This window comes from Papio anubis, chromosome 15 (assembly GCF_008728515.1).
Source record: "Papio anubis isolate 15944 chromosome 15, Panubis1.0, whole genome shotgun sequence".
Taxonomy (NCBI): domain Eukaryota; kingdom Metazoa; phylum Chordata; class Mammalia; order Primates; family Cercopithecidae; genus Papio; species Papio anubis.
This window is the reverse complement of record NC_044990.1, coordinates 27,705,644-27,727,576: the sequence shown is the minus strand read 5'-3', so window position 1 is coordinate 27,727,576 and position 21,933 is coordinate 27,705,644. Positions and strand designations below refer to the sequence as shown.

The following is a 21,933-nucleotide window of genomic DNA, read 5'->3' as shown; positions in this document are numbered from 1 at the left end:
TGTCTTTTAAAAAAATCTTTCTGCGGCCGGGCGCGGTGGCTCAAGCCTGTAATCCCAGCACTTTGGGAGGCCGAGACGGGCGGATCACGAGGTCAGGAGATCGAGACCATCCTGGTTAATACGGTGAAACCCCGTCTCTACTAAAAAGTACAAAAAACTAGCCGGGCGAGGTGGCGGGCGCCTGTAGTCCCAGCTACTTGGGAGGCTGAGGCAGGAGAATGGCGTAAACCCGGGAGGCGGAGCTTGCAGTGAGCTGAGATCTGGCCACTGCACTCTAGCCTGGGCAACAGAGCGAGACTCCGTCTCAAAAAAAAAAAAAAAAAAAAATCTTTCTGACAGAATGTTTGACAAGCATCATCAAGTTAAATAGAACTATTCTGACTTGAGAATATATTTAGATCTTTCCTTCTTGGCATATTCCATTCAGAAAGTGAGAATGTGTAGGTCTGGAATCTATGTTTTGTGCAGGCGGCTTCCCCTGGGAAGTCCCGGTCCACATTTCCTTCTGAGGCTTGGAGAATGAGGTCAGCAGTGTGTGTGCTCATCACACTCGCTGGACCTGCCGATGGAGCTGAAGGCCTCCGGGAAGAAGGATTCTGAATGGCTGTAGTATTTGTCCATTGTAGATGAAACCAGGAGTCAGCGGCTAAAAGCTCAGTGATGAAAAGTACAGTATCACAGACCTGGGAAGGAACTAAAATAATTGAGAAAGTGATGGCACAAAGAGCAGAAAAATCCAGGGTGAGCAAGTGATAGCAGAGTGAAAGCCCCTGATGCACAAACCCAGTATTCTCTTCAACTCGAGTCAGATTTCACTGGGATTAAGTTGATATTGACAGCTCTGGGAATCTTGAGGTTGACCATGTCGTCAGATAAATGACTTTTCCTTAAGGATCCTAGGAAAGCTCCACAGTTCCTCTGAGGTGCTTACCTGAAGGAGCGTATAGAGAATACAGAGAGGCTCAGCACAGAGAAGCCACAGAGATGATTGAGCTATTTGGAAAACAAGACCTATGTGGAAAGATTTAAAAACACTTACGCACCAAAAAAGACGACTGACAGAGAAAGTTAACAGTGGTACTTGAGGGCAGAGCACACGTCTCATAGAATATCATAATGCAAGCCAACAGCAGCTATCTCAGTAGGCTGTGGAGAGTGACTGTAAGTAAAACCAATTTCCTGAGAACGGGAGTTGTAGACACTGGAATAGGTCACTGAGGATGGTTATAGAATCACCTTTTCAGGGGATCTAATAGGAATCAATTCTTGTTTGCCAAGAATTACCAGTGGGTTATGTCTGAAGTGGAAGGATGAGTTAGCTAAGTTCCTGAGGTCCCTCCCAGTTACAAGAGTCTATTCTTTCTATAATTGACTGTGATAAAGTATATTAGAAGTATGAATTCCTCTTTTTACAGTATTACTAGAGGAAATACTAGTATACTCTTTCTTTGGATAGAGGATAAAATATTTTACCCAAAATAGTTAGAATGAGCTATTGGGTTTAAATATGAATCCTACTAACTTGCATCTGCATAACAGTAAATATTTGGGAAAGCAGTTACTGCTATATGTGGCACTGCAGTGGTTTCATGTTGAAGGAGGAAGAAGCAACTGTAACTAGCAGTTGCTGTGGGCCAGAGACTCTGCTAAACACTTTGCAAGGACATACTCATTGAATATTTTCAAAACCTGATCCAATTTTGGCCACAAAAAGGATGTGGCATTCATAACATGCTACAACATGGGTTAACCTTAAAAACACTGTGCTACATGAAAGAAGCTAGTCATAGAAACCACATATGTTATGATTCCATTTATATGAATGTCTAGAATGAGGCAAAGCTCTAGGGGCAGAAAGTAGATTAGTGCTGCCTAGAGCTGGGAGCATGTTGCGGCGCGGGGGCGGGGCTGGTGACTGCTCATGGGTATAGGGTTTCTTTTTGGGATGATAAAAATGTTCTAAAATTGATTCTGGTGATGATTGCACAACTATGTGAGTATACTATACAACATTTAAAAGTATACTTTAAATGAATCAACTATATAGTCTGTGAATTTTATCTCAATAAAGCTGTTTTTAAAAAAACTTTTAAAAACCCCCAGTGAGATATAATCACTATGCTATATTCCTTTTACAAAACTGCCTACAGGCTTGAATTGTTCAATTCAAATCAACGTGTTCTGTGACTCTAAGGAAGTGTCCAGACATCCACCTTGTATTTGGCTGTCTAAAGGCAACATTAAAATGCTGAAAAAACTTTGGAAAGAAGGCAAAAAACAGGTTCCCATTTCTTTGGTCCACTAGTTTACTTAACAGTTTTAAAGATGAGAAACGTGATTATAGCTTGACCCCAAGCCCCTTTTCCCCTCCTTACCCCTACCTTTAGATAAGTAGTTAAGAACATTTGAACCAAATAGTCTGTCACTGCCACACATGGAGGAGGCGGAGCTGCAGCCGTACTGTCCGGCAGTCACTGGAGGAACCACCCAGCACTGCCTGGAAGGCGCACACTGCACACACAGTCTAGTGGTCAAGGATGCTGCTTTAACTTCTCTCAGCCTCACCTGGAGATTGGGGAAAAATCGTATCTTCCTCCCAGAGCTGTTGTCAGGATAAAAGAATACTGTTCGTATAACCTGTGTAGCACAATGCCCCGTGCATAGCAAGGATTCAGCAGACGATATGTATATTTTTAAATGGCGATCATCTCATGTAATGTAAGAAGAATCTACAAGCATTAAAAACATATTATTAAGGAAAAAGTAGGTTACAAAGTATTATGTACAGAATGCAAGCCCAGTTTTATTTAAAATATTTCTACAAATAGCGATGTGCACAAGAAAAAAATGCTGCACATACATACACCAGATATTCACAGTGGTTATCTCTGGGTGGAGGAATTATGTCAGTGAGTTTTTTACTTTCTTCTTTGTGCTTTTCTTTATTTCCCTAGTTTTCCACATGTATAGCTTGTGTAATTAGAGTGATGGGAAGAATGGGGGCAGTGAGGAGGAGGATTTCATAGGATTCTAGAGGTTTTTAGAGCATCCTGTACTTCCAGGCTGCTGGCCTCCACCACCCTCACTTCCTTCCCAGGGCTTTTCTTCCTCCCTTGATGTGCAGTGGGGTCCAGTCTAATTCTGTTGTGGGCCCAGTGATGCTCATAGACACCCAACCAGCTTGCAGATTTAAGGATCAAGTCCTTTCTTAAACAGGAAAAAGTTAATGGTCTCTGATCAGTACTAGCAAGTATTGTGTCAAAATATTCTAAATTATTACTCAGATGTGTAGTCACATGAATAAGGATATGGTTGCCTTATTTGACACTTCGACAGGGTGGGATTTGCTTGGAGTAACTTCCACGTAACTGTAACAGGAGCATCTACAGAGCATGCCAGGCTTGCAGCACGTATCAAAGGCGTGAGGTCAGCACCGCAGAAGGCTAACTTTTCTGGCTCAATCCCTGTTGGCAAAATAGAATTTGAATGAAATTAATGGATATGTGTGTAAGATGTAGATATTTTATTTTCCATGCAATGCATTCAGTTTTAAAATGGAGAGTGCAATATTTTCAGTCTTCTAAACTAAAAATATTTGAGTTGTGGTCATCATATTTGCCTTCCTCTCACCATGCCTGAGAACTCCATAAATCACATCTCTCAGGCATGTTATGTAAACTAAGGGTTACAGGCAATAAGGTGGCATTCTAAAAGGAGAAGTCCTGGGTAGTTTCATTTGTTTGGGGGTGGTTTGAAAATTACATTAAAAAAAAATGGGGACAACAAAGACAACAAAAAAAAATTCTATCATGGACATAATATTCAAAAGACTTGGTTCCCTATATCTATGAATTAGAAGTGTGTTTCTTATCATCAGTGGGTTCATCTCAGGCCTTGACCAGTGTCCCGGCTGCCCCAAGGGAATCAGGCACTATTGCATTAGCTGACTCCAATCAGCAACTACCTTTAGAGGAGGCAGAGTTCAGAAGCCATAAAAAATAAAAACAAGAAAAAATTTAAAAATGGGGCACAAACTTAGCATTTTCCTTAGGTTTATGGTACAGTGGAGGAATTCAGTGGAATTGAACCAGTGATGCCTGTCTGCAAATTCCAGTACATTTTACATTTATTTTGGTTTGCAACATCAGTTTGTCTATTGTAGTTAATCTTTTTTTTTTTTTTTTTTTTTTTTTTTTTTTAGAAAGACTGTCATGAGTTATTTATGTAGTCACCACAAAATGCCAGGCAATTTTTAGCTAAAACTTCACAGTAACTCCCTTGTAAACAAATGCTAACCAGAGCAGCCACGCATTTCTGAAAGGTATTACATAAACATCAGGCAGTTTGTATAAACAGGCCTGGAGTCCCCCCCCCTTTTTTTTTTTAATATAAGTAACAATTTTAGTTTGTTGTGGTAAAATTCACACAACATAAAATTCAGCATTAACCATTTTAAAGTGTACAATTCAGTAACAGTTAGTGTATTTACGATGTTGTACAACTATCGCCAATATCTAGTTCCAGAACATTTCATCATCCCAAAAGGAAACCCTGTACTCAGTAAGCAGTTACACCCCATTGCCCGTCACCCCCATCCCCTGGTGATCATTAGTCTGTTTTCTGGCTCCATGAATCTGCCTATTCTGGATATCTTATATTAATGGAATCATACAGTGTGTGGCCTTTTGTGTGATGTTTTGTTCATACACTTGTTTTCAAGGTTCATCCATGTTGTAGCATGATCCATCAGCACTTCATTCTTTTATTCTTTTTTATTTTTAATTTTTATTTTTGAGACGGGGTCTCGCTGTGTCACCAGGCTGGAGCACAGTGGTGCAATCTCGGCTCACTGCAAACTCCACCTCCCAGGTTCAAGGGATTCTTCTGCCTCAGCCTCCCAAGTAGCTGGGATTACAGGCATTTGCCACCACACCCAGCCAATTTTTGTGTTTTTAGTAGAGACAGGGTTTCACTATATTGGCTAGACTGATCATGAACTCCTCACCTCAAGTGATCCACCTGCCTTGACCTCTCAGAATGCTGGGATTACAGGTATGAGCCACTACGCCCAGCCTAGTACTTCATTCTTTTAAATGGCCAAATAATATTCCATTGAATGGGTATACCACAAATTTGTTTATCCATTCATCAGTTGATGGATATTTGGGTTATTTGCACCTTTTGGTTATTGTAAACAGTGCTGCTATGAACACTACCACACAAGATTTTGTTTGAACAATGTATTCTATTTTTAGGAAGGGAGTTGCTCAGTAATATGGTAATTCATTGTTTAACTTATTGAGGAACAGCCACTTTTCCACAGAGGCTGTGTCATTTTATATTCCCAGCAGCAATAATTTCTTTTCTTTTTTTCTTTTTTCTTTTTTTTTTTGAGACACAGTCTCGCTCTGTCACCCAGACTGGTATGCAGTGGTGTGATCACGGTTCACTGCAGCCTCAACTTCTCAGGCTCAAGCAATCCTGCTGCGTCAGCCTCCTGAACTACAATGTGCACCACAATGCCCAACTAATATTTTATTTTTTTTGTAGAGACAGGGTCTTGCTGTGTTGCTCAGGCTGGTCTTGAACTTCAACTCCTGGGCTCAAGTGATCCTCCCATCTTAACCTCCCCAAGTGATGGGATTACAGGCATGAGTCTTCATTTCTGGCCCAGAGTTTCAATTTACCTCCGTCCATCTTGGCAATACTTGTTACTGTCAGGGTTTTTTTGTTTTTTGTTTTTTTTGATTTATTTTGTTTTTGCAGCCATCCTAGTGGGTGCGAAGCGGTATCTCATTGTGATTTTGACTTGCATTTCCATAATGACTAATGATTTTGAGGATTTAAAAAATGTGCTTATTGGCCATTTGTATATCTTCTTTGGAGAAATGTCTGTTCAAGTTCTCTTCCCCTTTTTGAAATGGGTTTGTCGTCGTCGTTGTTAAGTTGTAAGAGTTCTTTATATATCCTGGAGACGAGACACCAATCGGATATATGATTTGCAAATATTTTCTCCCATTCTATGTGTTTTTTCACTCTCTTGATAGTATCCTTTGATACACAAAAGTTTTCAATTTTGGTGAAGTTCAGTTTACCTATTTTTTCTTTTGTTGCTTGCATTTTTGGTGCCGTATCTCAGAAACCATTATCAAATCCAACATGATGAAAATTTACCCTATATTTTCCTGTGGAAATTTTAGTTCTTATATTTAGGTCTTTGATTGATTTTACTTTTTATTTAGAGTAAGATAAGGGCTCAGCTTCATCTTTTGCATGTGAATATCCAAATGGCCTAGATTGAGTGTTTTTTGTTTGTTTGCTTGCTTTTTGAGACAGCATCTCACTCTGTTGCCCAGGCAGGAGTGCGGTGGCACCATCACAGCTTACTGCAGCCTCAACCTCCCAGGCTCAATTGATCCTCCCACCTCAGCTTCCCGAGTAGCGAAAACTCTTAGCCAGCACACTACGGCAGGCACCTGGCTAATTTTTGTATTTTTTGTAGAGAGGGGGTTTCGCCGTGTTGCCCAGGCTGGTCTTGAATATCTGCGCTCAGGCGATTCGCCCACCTCAGCCTCCCAAAGTGCTGGATTTAGAGGCAGGAGCTGCTGCACCCAGCCTCTGTGTTGAGTGTTTTCGTCCTGAAAAGGTGTGGGATTTTATCAAACTGTTTTTCTGTATCAGTTGAGAAGATCATGTGGTTTCCCTATATTCTGCTAATGCGGTACACGTGTATTAGTTTTCTAGGCTGCCATAACAAAGTACCACAGACCAAATGCCTTAAAACAACAGAAAACACAGTTCTGGAGGCCAGAAGTAGAATACATAACTGTTCTCATTAAGCCTCACGGTTACCTAATGGCACTCAGGTACTGTCATCATCCCCATTTTTCAGATGAAGAAACTGAGGTACAGAGAGGTAAGGTTTTGTAGGATCATACAGCTAATCAGAGGTGGTGCTGGGATTTGGGCCCAGGCTGTGTGCTTCTGAGTCTGCACTGTTAACCATAATACTATGCGGTCAAGTTTATTCACATGACTCAGCCTGTTTCCTTATTAACAGATGAGGATAACAGCTCTTATACTTCAGGGCTGTTGTGAGGGTTAAGTGTTTGATGAGTGTGAAACAGCCCCATGAATGAAGACAACCAGCTGGGAGGGCTATGAACTGGCCACCCATGGTCGTGTGTACAGTTGACCAGAATTAGGGTGATGGGGCAGTGACGAGTCCTTGGATTCAGTTCAGGCACTTTGCCTCCAGCAAGCACGAGTCCCCACAGACAGTGACAACAGAAGGCTTTCAGAGACTTTGTTGTGCTGACGCTGCTGATGTTCTCCAGCACATTCTCTCCACCCAGACAGGCAGAGGTCCTTTTATTTCTAGATAACAAAACTTGGCTGGTGGACACACCGCTAACATGTAGGAGAGGTGGAATTTGAACCCAGGTTCCAGAGCCGGCACCACCTTAGCTCCCACGTTCCCTTACTCATTCTTACTGTTGCTCCCACGTCCTGTCCCGCACACCTCAGAGCCTGCAGTGGGACAATTCAGTATTCCTGGAATGCTGCTCTTACCACCACGTGTAAACATACTCTGCCTGACTCATGGACTAGCTCTCATGCCACCCACACCACAAGCCTTCCTGCTGCAAACCCAGAAATGTAATGTCATCGCCACCTCCTGGGATGGGAGCCTCCGCAGCCTTGTATTCCCCGCATTGGTACTCAACATCCTAGGGTAGTTTTCTCCTTCCCCACAGTTGCTAGGGTGGAGGAACCTTAAGGGCTTAGCCATGTAACCCCCACTGCCCCATAACTAAGCCCTTTCGTAGTGTGTTCCTTGTAGAGTTGGGTACTGTGCAGCTATGGGACAGGGATGGGTGGGCAGAGGGGGTGCCAGGCAGAGGCAGGAGGCCAGACCATCACACCAGAGAGCTCTGTAGGGCTCAGAGACACTTTGATCTGCATTCTGGCCATTTAGTCATGTATGTAGCAGTAACTAAGGAGTATGTCTGTTACAAAATAGTGCACCAGTCAACATCAGATCATGGTTTCCACCAGGAGTCCACAAAAGAATCTCTGTGGAACTTCACAGAAATACAGAATGCCAGACATCCACCACAGACCTGCTGAGTTGGCATCTCTGGGAGGTAGGACCTGGGCAGTTGTAATTTTTTGTTTGTTTGTTTGTTTGTTCGAGACGAAGTCTCGCTCTTTCGCCCAGGCTGGAGTGCAGTGGCGCAATCTCGGCTCACTGCAAGCTCCACCTCCCGGGTTCATGCCATTCTCCTGCCTCAGCCTTCTCAGTGGCTGGGACTACAGGCGCCCACCACCACTCCCAGCAAATTTTTTGTATTTTTAGTAGAGACAGGGTTTCACCGTGTTAGCCAGGATGATCTCGATCTCCTGACCTGGTGATCCACCTGCCTTGGCCTCCCAAAGTGCTGGGATTACAGGCGTGAGCCACTGTGCCCGGCCTGGCAGTTGTAATTTTTAAAGCTTCACATACGTGACAAACAGTGACACTGGTGACCTCCAGGGAGGGAAGGTGAGAGGAGGACTATTCACATTTGTCCTTTTTGAATTTTGAACTAGGTAATGATATTATGTGTTCAAAAAATAATGTTTAAAAACCATAAGCTCACTCGTACTATATGTTGTTTATGTTTAAATATCTGTGTAGTAGGAGGATAAGGATTAAAACGTGCCCAGAGATGGCAGCACACTGCTAGAGGTGGGAGGGGAAAAGTGGAAGGTGAGGGTTTGGTTCCATTTGTAATGTTTTATTTGTTTAAAAAGAGACACTTGAGGCACAATGGCAAAATCTATTGAATTTGTGAGGTGAGTATACTGGATTTGTTATGTTATTATCTGTTTGAAAGATTTTATAGTTAAGAACAAATATTTAAAAGTAAAACAAAGTATGAAATGTTCATAGATAGCTCCCACGTGCTCCTAGCTAGTGACCAAGGAGAGTGATGGGAAAGGTGAAGTGCAGGCCTGTGGTGCTTAACAGCAGGGAGTCGTTCTGAGAAACGCGCTCACTAGGCGATGTTGTCTGTGCGGGAACATCACAGGGTGCATTTGCACAGACCTGGATGGTGGAGCCTGCCATGCACCTAGGCTATATAGTGTGGGCTATTGTGCCTGGAGCACAAACCTGTACAGCATGTTACTGTACTGAATACTGCAGGCAATTATAACACAATGGTATTTGGGTATCTAAGCATAGAAAAGATACAGTAACAATATGGCATAAAAGAGAAAAAATAGTACACCCGTATAGGGAACTTACCATAAATGGAGCTTACAAGACTGGCAGTTGCTCTGGGGAAGTCAGGGAGTGAATGGTGAGTGAATGTGAAGGCCTAGAACATTACCGTACACTACTGTAGACTTCATAAGCACTGCTTAGACTACACTACATAGATTTTTAAAAAATTTTTCTTGTTTTAATAATAAGTTAACCTTAGGGCCAGGCGTGGTGGCTCATGCCTGTAATCCCACGGCTTTAGGAGGCCAAGGTGGAAGGACTGAGACCAGGAATTCGAGATCAGCCTTGGCAAGCATGGACCCGTCTCTACAAAAAACTTTTTAAATTAGCCAGTTGCAGTGGCATGCACTTGTAGTCCTAGTTACTGGGGAGGCTGAGGAGGGAGGATCGCTTGAACCCAGGAGTTCCAGGCTGCAGTGAGCTGTGATGGTGCCACTGCACTTCAGCCTGGGCAATAGAGTGAGACCCTGTCTCAAAAAAGTAAATAAATAAAAATAACCTTAGCTTACTGTAACTTTTTACTTTTATAAAAAGTTTATTTTTTGATTTTTTAGAACTTTTTGACTCTTTTGCAATAATACACCTTAAAACAAACAAGTTATACAGCTGTACAAAAACATTTTCTTTCTTTATATCCTTATTCTATACACTTTTTCTATGTTTAAAGTTTTCTGTTTTTTACTTTTTAAACTTCTTTGTTAAAAACTTAAGATGTAAACCCTCACATTAGCCTTGGCCTACACAGGGTCAGGATCATCATTATCACTGCTTCCACCTCCACATCTTGTCCCCCTGGAAGGTCTGCAGGGGCCATAACACCCATGGAACTGTCACCTCCTACGATAACAGTGCCTTCTTCTGGATACCTCCTACGGGACCTGCCTGAGGCTGTTTTATAGTTAACTTTTTGTTTAATAAGTAGAAGCTGTATACTCTAAATGAATAGACGTATAGTATAGTAAATACATAAACCAGTACCATCATCGTTGATTATCAAGTGTTATGCACTGTGCATAATTGCATGGACTTGAATTTTATGTGACTGGCCGGGCAATAGGTTTGTTTACACCAGCATCACTACAGACACATGAGTAAATGCGTTGACCTACGACATCACAAGGCGATGGGAATTTTTCAGCTCCATTATGGTGCTATGGGACTCCAATCATATACATGGTCTGTCATTGACTGAAACGTCATGGCGGTCGTGACTGTCGCAGCCCTCACTGGGAATTAGAGTCAGGGGCTTCTATGCACATTAAGCTAGCTATCCAGGTCATGTATGGAAACAGAGAGTAGCTTGGGTGAGGTCCCTGGCCTGCCGCTGTAAGCGTGGGAGTCCTAGCCTGCACGCTGTGGCGTGGGTGAGGTCCCTGGCCTGCACCGCTGTGCCGTGGGTGAGGTTCCTGGCCTGCACCGCTGGCGTGGGTGAGGTCCCTGGCCTGCACCGCTGTAGCGTGCGTGAGGTCCCTGGCTTGCACTCCCATCCTAAGTATTTCTTTCTTTTTGTTTCAGGTGTTTGTGGCCAGTCCTCACAAAACACAGCCTATTGTGGAGATTCTGTTAAAGAATCAGCCCAAACTCATTGAGTTTCTGAGCAGCTTTCAAAAAGAAAGGGCGGATGATGAGCAGTTCGCTGACGAGAAGAACTACTTGATTAAACAGATTCGAGACTTGAAGAAAACGGCGCCTTGAAGAGCTCCCTAGCCCCTGTCACAGTCATTCGTCTCATTTGTCCAGTTTGTACAATGTGATATGTTAGAAAGCCATCATTCTTGGGAAGACTTTGGAGGTGCCTATTTTTTTCTGTTGTAATTGTTCTGCGTAGATGGAATATAAACATTTGAATGGAAAAAAATTAACCTAGAATAATATATTCATTTTAATCAAGTCTGTGATTATTTATGTGAAATCAGAGCCATTGTATTAGGTGTTGATAAAAACGATTTTAACTTGCAGACGTGAGCCCCTGGGCACCATGAGCCACTAAACGGGAGCTCAAATGACAGGCATCACCAAGTCTTCAAGGAAGACTGAGTTCTCAGGAGAGAACTGGGAATGGGGCCAGGGTGCAAAAGTGCTTTGCCCGTCTGTAGGTAGACACACAGATCGCTCAGGGCACTGCGAGATCCCAGAAGGTAACATTAATGTTTTCAGTCGTTGTGTGTCCTTCGTTGCTGCCAATGTCTTTGGACTGTAATCAGTGCGTCCATGCCTCCTGGGATCCAGTGCTCCCTCTCAGCTCAGTCTCCCGTCCCTCCCTGTCCTGTATTTCATCCCAACTCCTCAGCGTGGCCTCAGTGGGCGCGCCCATGCCTCCCGCAGTCCAGGTGAGCAGGGGAACAACTGAGCAGGAACAGGATGGATCAACAAGGGTCATGGGGAATAGAGGACCCACAGGGTGAGACCTGCTTGCTGGAGAACTGCGAACACGTGGCTCTGGATAGAGTCACAGCTGTCACATATTGACTTCCAGAGAGTGAGTGAGGGACAGAATATTTCCTTCATAATCATCATGGGTGAATGCTTTCTGCTGTAAGTGTATTTTAGAGTGGGAATCACCGTAGTGGAACGCCCAGCAGGCACAAACCATGGGTCCAGGGAGTCTCAGTGAGGAACTTTTATCAATAGGAGGACATAACCATCGGAAGGAGAAATGATTCATGTGTGAAAAAATTCTGAGATCCATCAATAAATTGTTTTCAGTTTGTTTTCTCATAAGCTGTCATTCTATAATTGCCCATCACAGTCTTTAGTGAACACATAGAAAACCTATACTGTTTTGGTCCTGAATAGTCTCTTGCAACCAGGATGATTGAGGTATTAATTCATCTTCCTTATAAAAAGGCATGGAATCAAAAATATTTTAAAAGGCCGTGGTTTCATTTCAGACATCAAGCATCTAAAATGGGATTTTAAAGCGATACTTTACAAGACATGAAAGGCACAATTGTTGATCTGTATTTTTTATACTTCAGTTTCTAAATCGTGAGTCGTTGCCTTCCGCAGGAACCCTCCCTTTTTACAATACTTGAGTGTTGTGTACTTTCTCTTCAGTTAGGTGTTTCTGTGCCCAGAGAGGGAAAGAGAAATGTGTTCTCCAAGATTGATCCCCTTTGTAGATTTTGTACCTGAAGAATTACCTGGCAGGGCACCACCCTTGGCTAGGTCCAGGTGTGTGTCTCTTTCTTGCCTGGCATGGACCCCGAGGCAAGTGATGTGGGGCCTGGCGCACCTCCCCGCTTTGGCAGCTGTGGCCTCTCTGACCAGTGCCCTTGCAGGAGGCTGGCCGGAGCAGCCTGATGACCTGCACTCTTTAGTCACTGACGTCAGATTATTTCTATAACATTCCCTGACAGTTCAGAGTCCCTTCAAATCGCACTTTTCTGGTTTTGCTTTTTTAATTAAAAGAGATGAGTGTAAGTATAAAAAATGAAGGTGAAATAACCATTGGAAATGTATTTGATTGCTTAATACTGTTCCACAACATTTTGGGATGTATGTTTTCCTTTGGAGAGTAAGGCCTTATTACTATTCTTTTCTGATAAAGAAAACATTTTATTTCCTTTGGGCTTCCGTTAGCTCCTTCCTAGCAACCCATTATCCCAGCTCAGTACCTTTCAAACAGAAAACTAGGATTCTGGGGTTTTGTTGTGGTCTAAATTTGTAAGTTATTAATGTGAAAAGCGGAGCAGGAAGCTCACAGATTTGTTTGCACAAAGTTCACTGTAAATACTGTGAGAATTGAATTCTGAAAAGGTCACATTTAGTGATTTCAAAAGCACACATTTAAATGAAGACTGACTAAATAAAACGTACCACACACTTCTTGGTTGGTTTCATTCCATTGCATGCTGTGTGGCTGTGTGTGTTCTTGTCACCATTCCAGGCAGGGAAACCCTTATGCTGCCCCAGGGCCCCAGCACACCTTCCTGTATGCCCCACCAACCAGTGACCCTGCACCTGTCCCATCTTCCAAGCTACACTAACCACCAGTGACTAGGCAGCGCCTACTCAACCCTAAATCTACACATCCCACGGTTGATGCCTCCCCATACCTGGAAGTCTTTCCCATTTCATAACTGAGGACATTGAGGTTCTGAGGTGGTTCTGAGTGGTTCAAAGATCCCAGACCTAGTGTGGGATACCCTAGATACAAGCCCACAGTGGCCCGAGGCCAAATTCCTGTTCTCTCTCTCTCTCGCCTTCATCATCAAGGCTGTGAACTAGGGACGGGCCAGAGCATCAGAAACCATGTGGAACTCTCCCCCACTGCTGCCTGCGAGGTTCCCCAGCTGGGAGGGTCCTAGCGTTAGGCCAGCAGGGACTGAGATCATAATGTTCCTGGACCAGGTTCTTGGCCAGAGCCAGGCATCTGCCCAGAAGTTAGGATTCCTCCTGGAGAAAACGCTCAGGAGCACCCACCCCTTGGAAATGTCCCAGACTCTCAGCCTCATGGGTGGGCCTCCTTTGATGGTTCTAGGGGAGCAGTGTGGCTGTCCAAAGAGGGGCTCTGAGCTTCCCACAGCCCCCCCTCACTAGCCAGACTGGTTTGTCCACATTTCCCGTGAGACACAGCTGCTGTGAACCACAGCAGTCTAGAAATTACACAAGACTGAAAGTGATTGTAACAATGTGAAGGAAAATTAAACTCAAAAATTCCTGGAATCATTTTAGTTGTTTCAGAATAGATTTACAAATCTTGCTGGTCTGTTTTATTAGAGGATATTACGATTTTACGTCTTTTACTCGTTTTACCATTTTATCCAAAATATTATACATACGGCATGAATGAGTACCATCGCTCCGTGGGTGTTCTTGTGGAAAGGTTTTAGATATTGCATTGGGGCTCACAACTGGATAAAGGTCTGAAACATACACTATTGGGAGACCCTGAAAAGCTAGACTTAGTCTACCTAAAAAGATTAAAAAGGTTGAAGATGGATGTAAACAAGGTGTGATTTCATTTCTGAAACATGGAAACTACTGTGATGTAGCTGCCATAATGAAAGCACAGCAAAGCTGAGTGTTCAGCCTGGTCTGCACTAACCCCATACAGACATCTCAAGCCTCCACCTGACGAAGGGAAATTTGGACCACAGAGAGGGTGAGTAAATCCCTCCAGATCAGACAGCTAGTTACAGAGCCAGGATTTAGGGCCAAGGCTGACCCCAAGGTCCGTGTCTTTGGAAACCAGACTGCAAATTCAGGGCGCTCGGCCTATTCTTCAGCTTTCTGCCCCTGGACAGATAACTATCTCCTCTTGGCCCCCACTGAAAAACGAATCCTGGATACCAGTGCTAAAGAATAACTTACCGGAAAGATTTCAAAAGCTAGATTCCTTTAGGGAAGGTTGGAAAAAAATAAGATCACTTTTAGTTTTAGTTCTAATATTTAAAGCTGTAAAAAGCCAAAACATTTATTTAACTAATTTATTCATTTAACATCTGTTGAATTCATTCTCCATGCTGGTTAGGGATGGATCCTGGGATAGGACACCAAGTGACACACCAGGGTTACTGTAGGCTTCCTGTGATCGTGGAAGCTCATGGCGCTGGGGGTCAGAGGCTTTTTTAAGTCCATACCATGCAGCTGGCACTGGGACCGAGTCAGCAGAGAAGAGAGGATAGACAGGAGGTGAGGAGCCAGGGAGGAAGGGCAGATCCCACTGCCGACCCCGAGAACGTGGCGGACCTACAGAAGGGCAGGCACCCTTCAGTGCAGAGCCCCCGCGCTGGGCCCACAGTGGCAAAGCTGAAGGGGGAGGTGCAGGGAATGGGGAACCCTGACAACGCCAGCCAACTGCGACTACACCGGCCCCGCCCCAGTTCACCTCCCCTCACAGCTGACACGATGTGCTGTTGGGACCAACCCTAATGCATCACCTGCTGGAGAGGGAATTGTGAAGACGCGCTCATGCTTAGCAAAACAGACATTGCAGATGCCCCCAGGTGTGTTCTGCCCTGGGGAGATGCTGACATACACCCTCCTACCATCCTTTCCCATCTCGGAGACGTCAGGTCCCTTTTTCCTTTGGAATATCATCTACTCATGAGAGGTTTGTGTGAATTAACTAGAACCACATGGACTTTGGGAACGGCCACACCTGGACTGAAATTCTGGCTCCACGGCTAGCTGTTCCCTCTTGAGAATCACCGAGCTTCCAGGAAACAGGCAAAAAGAGGACTTACCTCACGGGATTGTTGTGGGAACCAATGAGGTAAGGTAGGTGACGTGCCGGGTTCAGACTGGGTGCGCCCACGTTAGCCGCGTCACCAGAGCGAGAGATGCCCACTGCAGGCAGGGCGGCGGGCACAAAGCGTGGCTGGAAAATGACAAGGCTTGTGCGCTTGTGTCCGGGGCATGTGGGGATGTGAGAGGGCCGGGAGGGAGCCTTGAATGCCCAGCTAAGGGTCTGACTCCACCATTAAGGCGGCTGGCTTTTATTCAGGAAGTGACCCGAACACCCGCGTGTCCGGCAGGAACGCTCTGGAGCCGGCCCCGGAGGGAAACAATGAGGGAGGGCGGGATGATGAACACCTGCTGGTAACAGCGAGCGCGGACTCGGTGCTGCTGTCAGTCCCGCTGCAGATGCTTTAAAGCATTATCAGTCTTCAGAACCACCTTATGAGACGCCTACTGTGATTATCCTGTCAATCTGAATAATAATCAGAGAGTGGCTCTCAAAGAAAGTGATGTTTATTCAGGAATAGGGCACTGCCACGGGAGTATGCCTGCCAGAGTAAAAACCACGTGTGCCTTCAGGGAGGTGAAGGAAGACAAAGGTTTTTAAAAGGAAAGGGAGGATTATATCATTGCTTTGAAGTAATGATCCTTGGCTACAAGGGTTGATTGCAAGAGGGACACCAGTCTGAGGCTGGACAGGCAGTTACTGGGCAGGTGTCCTCCTGGAAGCATTTTTGCGCAAGATAGCGGTTTTCATAGTCTTCCGTGGTAGTTTTTGTTATTAGGCATTTATGCGTGAGAATCTTTGTCTTCATGGCCTTCCCTTGGCTCTACTTGTCAGGATTATTTTTAACAAAAGTGGCTCCATTCTGATTCTGACATCTTTCACAGTCCCAATATTACAGGCGTGGAAACGGGGACTGAGAGGGTTGCTCGCCCAATTATACAGTGAGCAGATGGTGATGCAGGATTCAAACCCGGAGCTCAGAGGCAACAGCCATAGAACTGGAGAGATACTAAGGATTTACTATTGACCAGGCATAGCTGAACCGTTTCTGGAGGACATGGGCCTGTGGGGTGGGTGACCTGAGTAGAAGATGATGTGCTCCGCCAAGACAGGGAGCCCGGGACGGGGGACAGAGGCACACAAATGTCCTGTTCCTGGAGATGTCCAGGCGGCCGTTGGACAAATGAGTCTGGAACTCAAGAAAGACATGGGCCAGAGGCACTGATTTGGGGGTCACTGAGATTTAGGGAGCAGCTGAGGTCTGGGTGAAGAGGAAGTGATCTATTCCTCGCTGTGATTCAAACCTCGGTACCCACCCCTCCTTTCACCTGCCTCCGTTTGTATTTTAACCTTATCTGTAACCTACATCCCACCTCAACCCAGGGTGTGGGGGTGGCTGGGCAGCAGGGGGACCCCACAGTTCCCATGTCCTTTCTCCGTGGCAGTGTCCATGCTCAGTCTAGGTCTCCACCCGGCCTGGGTGCACGCAATATTGTCCCAAAGTCTATATTTGATTCACTTAGTTCTGAGGACCAGTTAGTCATTCGGAGGCTTGTAACCCTGTTATCCCAGAGTCCAGGCTGACAGTGTTTTTATAAAGTGCCATCAGGACAAAGGGTGGTTGAACTCCATGCTAGGGCCTAGCTGTGTCACCCCAGCTCCGCACTGGGGAGGTCTTGACCAGGACCCCAGCATCAGGGACAGAGGATGCTTATATAACCCCAGGACTCTTGGGGAAAAGGGGCAAGGCCCTAGGGGCAGACTGGTTCTTCTGCAGGGGAAAAAGCCTCTGCCCTTTTCCCTAGAAACAGAGCATGACATTCCCATGGCCATGACCTGCTGGCCTGGATGAATGAGGCTCTGTGCTACCAAGGGTGTGGGAGGAAGGAAGAGGGTGTGCCTGCAGCTGCCCGGCGGCGTCTGGCAGCACCAGGCGTGTCCTTCACCTTGACCAGGGACCATTTTCAAGCCGAGTGGCTTTGTTCAGTTGTCAGTGTGCTGTGCCCATCAGAATGAAGGTGTTAGCACGTGACCTGCAGCCAGGGAACGGGCACCTGGATAAGAAGGCCAGGGCGGGGCGGGCATGAGTTTCCCTCGCACCTTCAGTTCTCTTCTTGGGTCTTGGCTCTTTTTTCTAATGTCTTCCCAAGTTTTCAGGTAGTTTCCACACAAGACGTGTGTCACCCGTCAAAAAAACACCATTTATCCCTCAGCTGCCCCTCCAGCCCCTCTTCTGTCTCTCTGTCCTCCTTCAGGGCAAAACTTCTCCAATTTCTCCACGAATGGGCTGCATCTCCTCACCTGGGATTTACCCCACAACCTGCCAGTCTCTGGCTTCCCCACCTCCCTGGAAGATGCTCTTCCCAGGGCTATCCAAGGCCTCAGAGCCACCAGATCCAGTGGCGATTTCTTGTGCTCGTCTGACCCCTCAGCAGCAGGTGACAGAGCTGGTGGCCTCTTCTCCAGGCCCTCTCCTCTCCTTTCACCCAGGCAACCTCACCCTCCTGTGGCCTCTCAGCTCAGCCTCCTCCACCTCACAGCCGAGCACTGTTGTGCCCGGGCTCAGTCTCCTGTGCATCTCCTCTCCATCTCCCCATCTTCCTGCAAGGCTTCAGGTCTGTGGTCTGTGTGTGCCCACCTGTGGCTCCCACCTCTGTGACTCCAGGCCGACTTCGGCAATCTCCAGGCTCATGCGTGCATTCACCTGCTGGCTGGATGCCTCTCAGGCTCCCTCTCTCCAAGGTACAGTTCAAAACACAGCATGTGACTTCCCGTCCCTCCCTGCGCCTGGCTTCCCCAGTTCTGATGATGCCCCTGAAATCCCCCAAGTTGTTCATGCCAGAAACCCAGGAAAGCACGTGAGTCTTCTCTGCCTCTCACCTGCAGCCAATTCATCAGCATTTCTGCTTCTAAGACTTGTGTCACATCTGAGCAGCTCTCTGCATCTGCACGGCCCCCACCTGGACTGCACCCCATCTCTGCAAGCGTCCAAAGTGATCTTTTCATAGGTCACATCTGGTCATGGTTCTCTCCTGCCCCCAGACCCTCTAGTGGCTTCCCTTGCGGCACAGAATCAAACCCAAAGCCCTGACCACTGTCCTTAAAGCACATAGGATCCTCCTGCAACAAATCCAGCAAGCCTGGCTGCTTCTCCATTCCCCGAAGGACCTTCCCCCATAGCGTTCCTTCTGCTGGGAATAGTCTTCCCAGCTTTCTTCACTGGATGCTGCTTCTCATCCTTGCTCTCTCAGCTTAAATACCCACTTCTGGGCTTCCCAGGCCCAGTACAGGAGCCTCCCACCCCAAATACCAGCTGCCTCTCCACTAGGGTGCAAACCTCCAGGGCAGGGGCAGTGTCTGTTTCCCTCATGAATGTATTGCCAGGGTCTAGCCCAGTGTCTGCGACACAGTAAATGCTCTATCATGAGTGAATGTATGACTCATTCTTTATAAAGCATAATTTCACTTTCCTCTTTCTCTCCTCACTCCCTGGCCCCCTCACATCTTCCAGGTGATCCTCCTTTCCCTCCCATGCCCCACCCCCCCGCTGGGTGGCTTCTGCCATTCTGTCCCCTGCCACTCTGCCCTCGTTCTGCTCGGTTCACTTATATTCCTCTGTCCCCTCCTTTATTCCCTTCAGATGTCACCTTAGACCTTTATCATTTCTCATTTTGAACCAACCAGCAGCCATCCAATTCCCTTCTCCCTCCCTGCATTCCACAGTGATGCTGGAGTGACTGCTTTAAGATGCAAATAGGGGCTGAGTGCAGTGGCTTGTGCCTGAAATCCCAGCATTTTGGGAGGCTGAGGTGGGAGGATCGCTTGAGCCCAGGAGTTTGAAACCAGCCTGGAAACTGTCTCTACAAAAATAAAAATAAAAAATTGGCCAGGTGTGTTGGTGTGCACCTGTAATCCCAGCTACTCAGGAATCTGAGGCACAGGATCGCTTGAATCCAAAAGGTGAAGGCTGCAGTAAGCCGTGATTGCGCCACTGCTCCGCAGCCTGGGTGACAGAGAGAGAGAGAGACCCTGTCTCAAAAAAAAAAAAAAAAAAAAAGCAAATATGATCGTGTGGCCTCTGCTTAAAGTCTTTCTGTGGCTCCCTATTGCTCCCCAGAAGTGTTCCTGTGGCCTCTGCTTAATATCTTTCTGTGGCTCCCTATTGCTCCCCAGAAGTGTTCCTAAGGCCCTGCGTGGTCTCTGCCAACCTTCTGCTCCTCTCTCTCCTTGCCCACGGATGCTACAACAATCTGCAGCTCCCCAGTGTGCTACACTCTCTTCTGTGCCCCCGCTCTGGAAACTCCAAACCTCGTAGAACTCAACAGTGCTCACATTTCCTAGTTTCACTTGTAAGCGGCACCTGCATCAATTTCTGGGACATGCAGCCCTCTAGTGGCTAAAACAAGTAACAGTCTTTACTGTGTTCCTGCTGGGCCCTTTCTATTCAACATTATCCATGACTTGGGTGGGACACAAGTAACGCATTGATCAAATGCCTGAGTGACCCTGGTCTCTGAGAGCGACGCCTAATTAGTGTCTGAAACAAAATTAACAAGCAGTAGGACAAGCTGCAGTGTTGGGTGCAATCTGACCATGGCTAGATTTAATAAGGATAAATGTGAAGTCCCACACTAAGGTCTGCAAACAAAACTTCAGCTCTGCAGGTAGAAGCATGGGTGCCCAGACGGGGTTCTGGTGACCCTAATGCCTTGCTGGGCCCCATCGCCTCTTGCCTGGACTCCTGCAGCACCTCTCTGGCGGGAGCCGTGGCCACTCTTCCCTACACCAGTCTTTCCTCGCGTGCTGGTGATCCTTCCTGTGAATCAGGCGCCGGGGGAGCCGTCTAGGGGCGTGCACACACAGCTGCACCTGGGAAGAGACGCAAGCTGGGAACAGTTGTCAGCACTTTGGTGGTCCTGGGAAAGGATGGGGGCCCTGGAGAGGAAGCAAAGGTGAGAGGGTCCAGGAAAAGCCGTGGGAGGAGAGGAGAGAGATAAGAAACACAAAAACAGGCCGAGGCCGACAAGAAGGAAGTGTTATGAAGCCGTAAAAGGAGAGTTTTAGGACGAGCTGATGCCTCACACTGAAGGCCCAGGGCCCAAGCAGGGTTAGGCCACTAGGAGTTGGGGAGCACCGTCCCACGGGGAGGGGGAGCAGAAAGACGACAATGATTTGTGAAATAAGCAGGAGGAGGATGTTGAGAAAGCTAACACAGGCTTCCAGGTAATGAAGGGAAAGGAACCCAGTCGGGAAAGGGAAGCTTTTTGAAAGCTGGAGAAATGTATCGCTTACCAGCTGCAGCCTAACCAGCCCCCTGAAATGCAATAACTTCAATAAAACCAATGTTTTTTCCTGAGTCTGTGGGTTGCTGGGAGTCACCCAGTCTTAGCTGGGCTGGCTCTGCTCTGGGTGTTCGGTGATGGCAGAAACGCAAAGTAGAAACACACAGGCTTCTTGAGCCTAACGTTGGAGCTCACACGAGGACATTCCCACCTCATTCTGTTGAACACAAAGTCAGGCAAGGGGAAACAAGTTCCACCTGCTGATGGAACTGGCAAAACGTGTGAAAGGGAAGGGTGAAAAATTGGGGCCATTGATGCCTTCTACCATAGGAGACATGCGGAGTTGTAATGGGAAGAAAGAAGACATCAGAGGGAGAGAATGGGCAAAATGAAATGCATATTGTGCTGGGTGCGGTGGCTCACGCCTGTAATCCCAGCACTCTGGGAAGCCGAGGTGGGCACATTGCTTGAGTTCAGCAGTTCGAGACCAGCCTGGGCAATGTGGTAAAACCCCATCTTTACAAAAAAATACAAAAATTAGCCAGGTGTGGTGGTGTACACCTATAGTCCAAGCTACTCAGGAGGCTTGAGTTGAGAGGATCACCTGAGCCAGAGAAGTCGAGGCTGCAGTGAGTCGGGATCACACCACTGCACTCCAGTCTAGGCAATGGGAGTGACATCCTGTATCGAAAAGGAAAAAAAATGAAGTGCATATTGAGAAAATTATGAAAGGCATTGAATTTGGAGCAGATTCATGTTCTGGCTCTGCCAGTCGTTAGCAGTATAGCTTTGGGTAAGTGGTTTAACCTGCGACTCCATTTCATTATCTGTACAGTGGAAATGCTAATCCCTACTTCACAGTGTGAACATTTAATGAGGTGAAGTAAAAAGTGCTTCACTGTAAAATGCAAACCTAGCTACAATGACGCAGTAAGTTTCCAGGAGAGGTGGGAGGCTGTCACAGGACAGCCAGAACACAATGGCTACTTTCAAGTACTCCAGGGCATTCGTGTGGGTGAGGAGACACAAAGAGGCCTGTGTTATAAACAAGGTCTGGGGATGGAAACGAGGGGAGTGACAGGGGAGGAGTTTACTCCATAAAAATAACATGTTAATAATGAGAGCAGGCCAATGTGGCTTCAGGAGGTGGTGACTTCTTCATCGCTGGAGATGCTAGAGTAGAGTAT

General features: G+C 46.3%; 1 protein-coding gene across 5 annotated transcripts in view; it reads left to right on the top strand.

The window, feature by feature from the left end:
- CAB39L (calcium binding protein 39 like) overlaps nucleotides 1-13,096 on the top strand; it is a 134,083-nt gene extending 120,987 nt beyond the window's left edge. For 4 of the 5 annotated variants that reach the window (XM_017951243.2, XM_017951244.2, XM_021929626.2 and 1 more), the window contains one exon: nucleotides 10,787-11,161. In XM_017951243.2, coding sequence (XP_017806732.1) covers nucleotides 10,787-10,966 — 180 coding nt within the window. In that variant the 3' untranslated portion in view covers nucleotides 10,967-11,161. Of the gene's footprint in view, nucleotides 1-10,786 lie in introns of all 5 variants that reach the window. The other variant, XM_021929625.2, reaches the window with a different exon arrangement.
- Nucleotides 13,097-21,933: the final 8,837 nt, after the last annotated feature.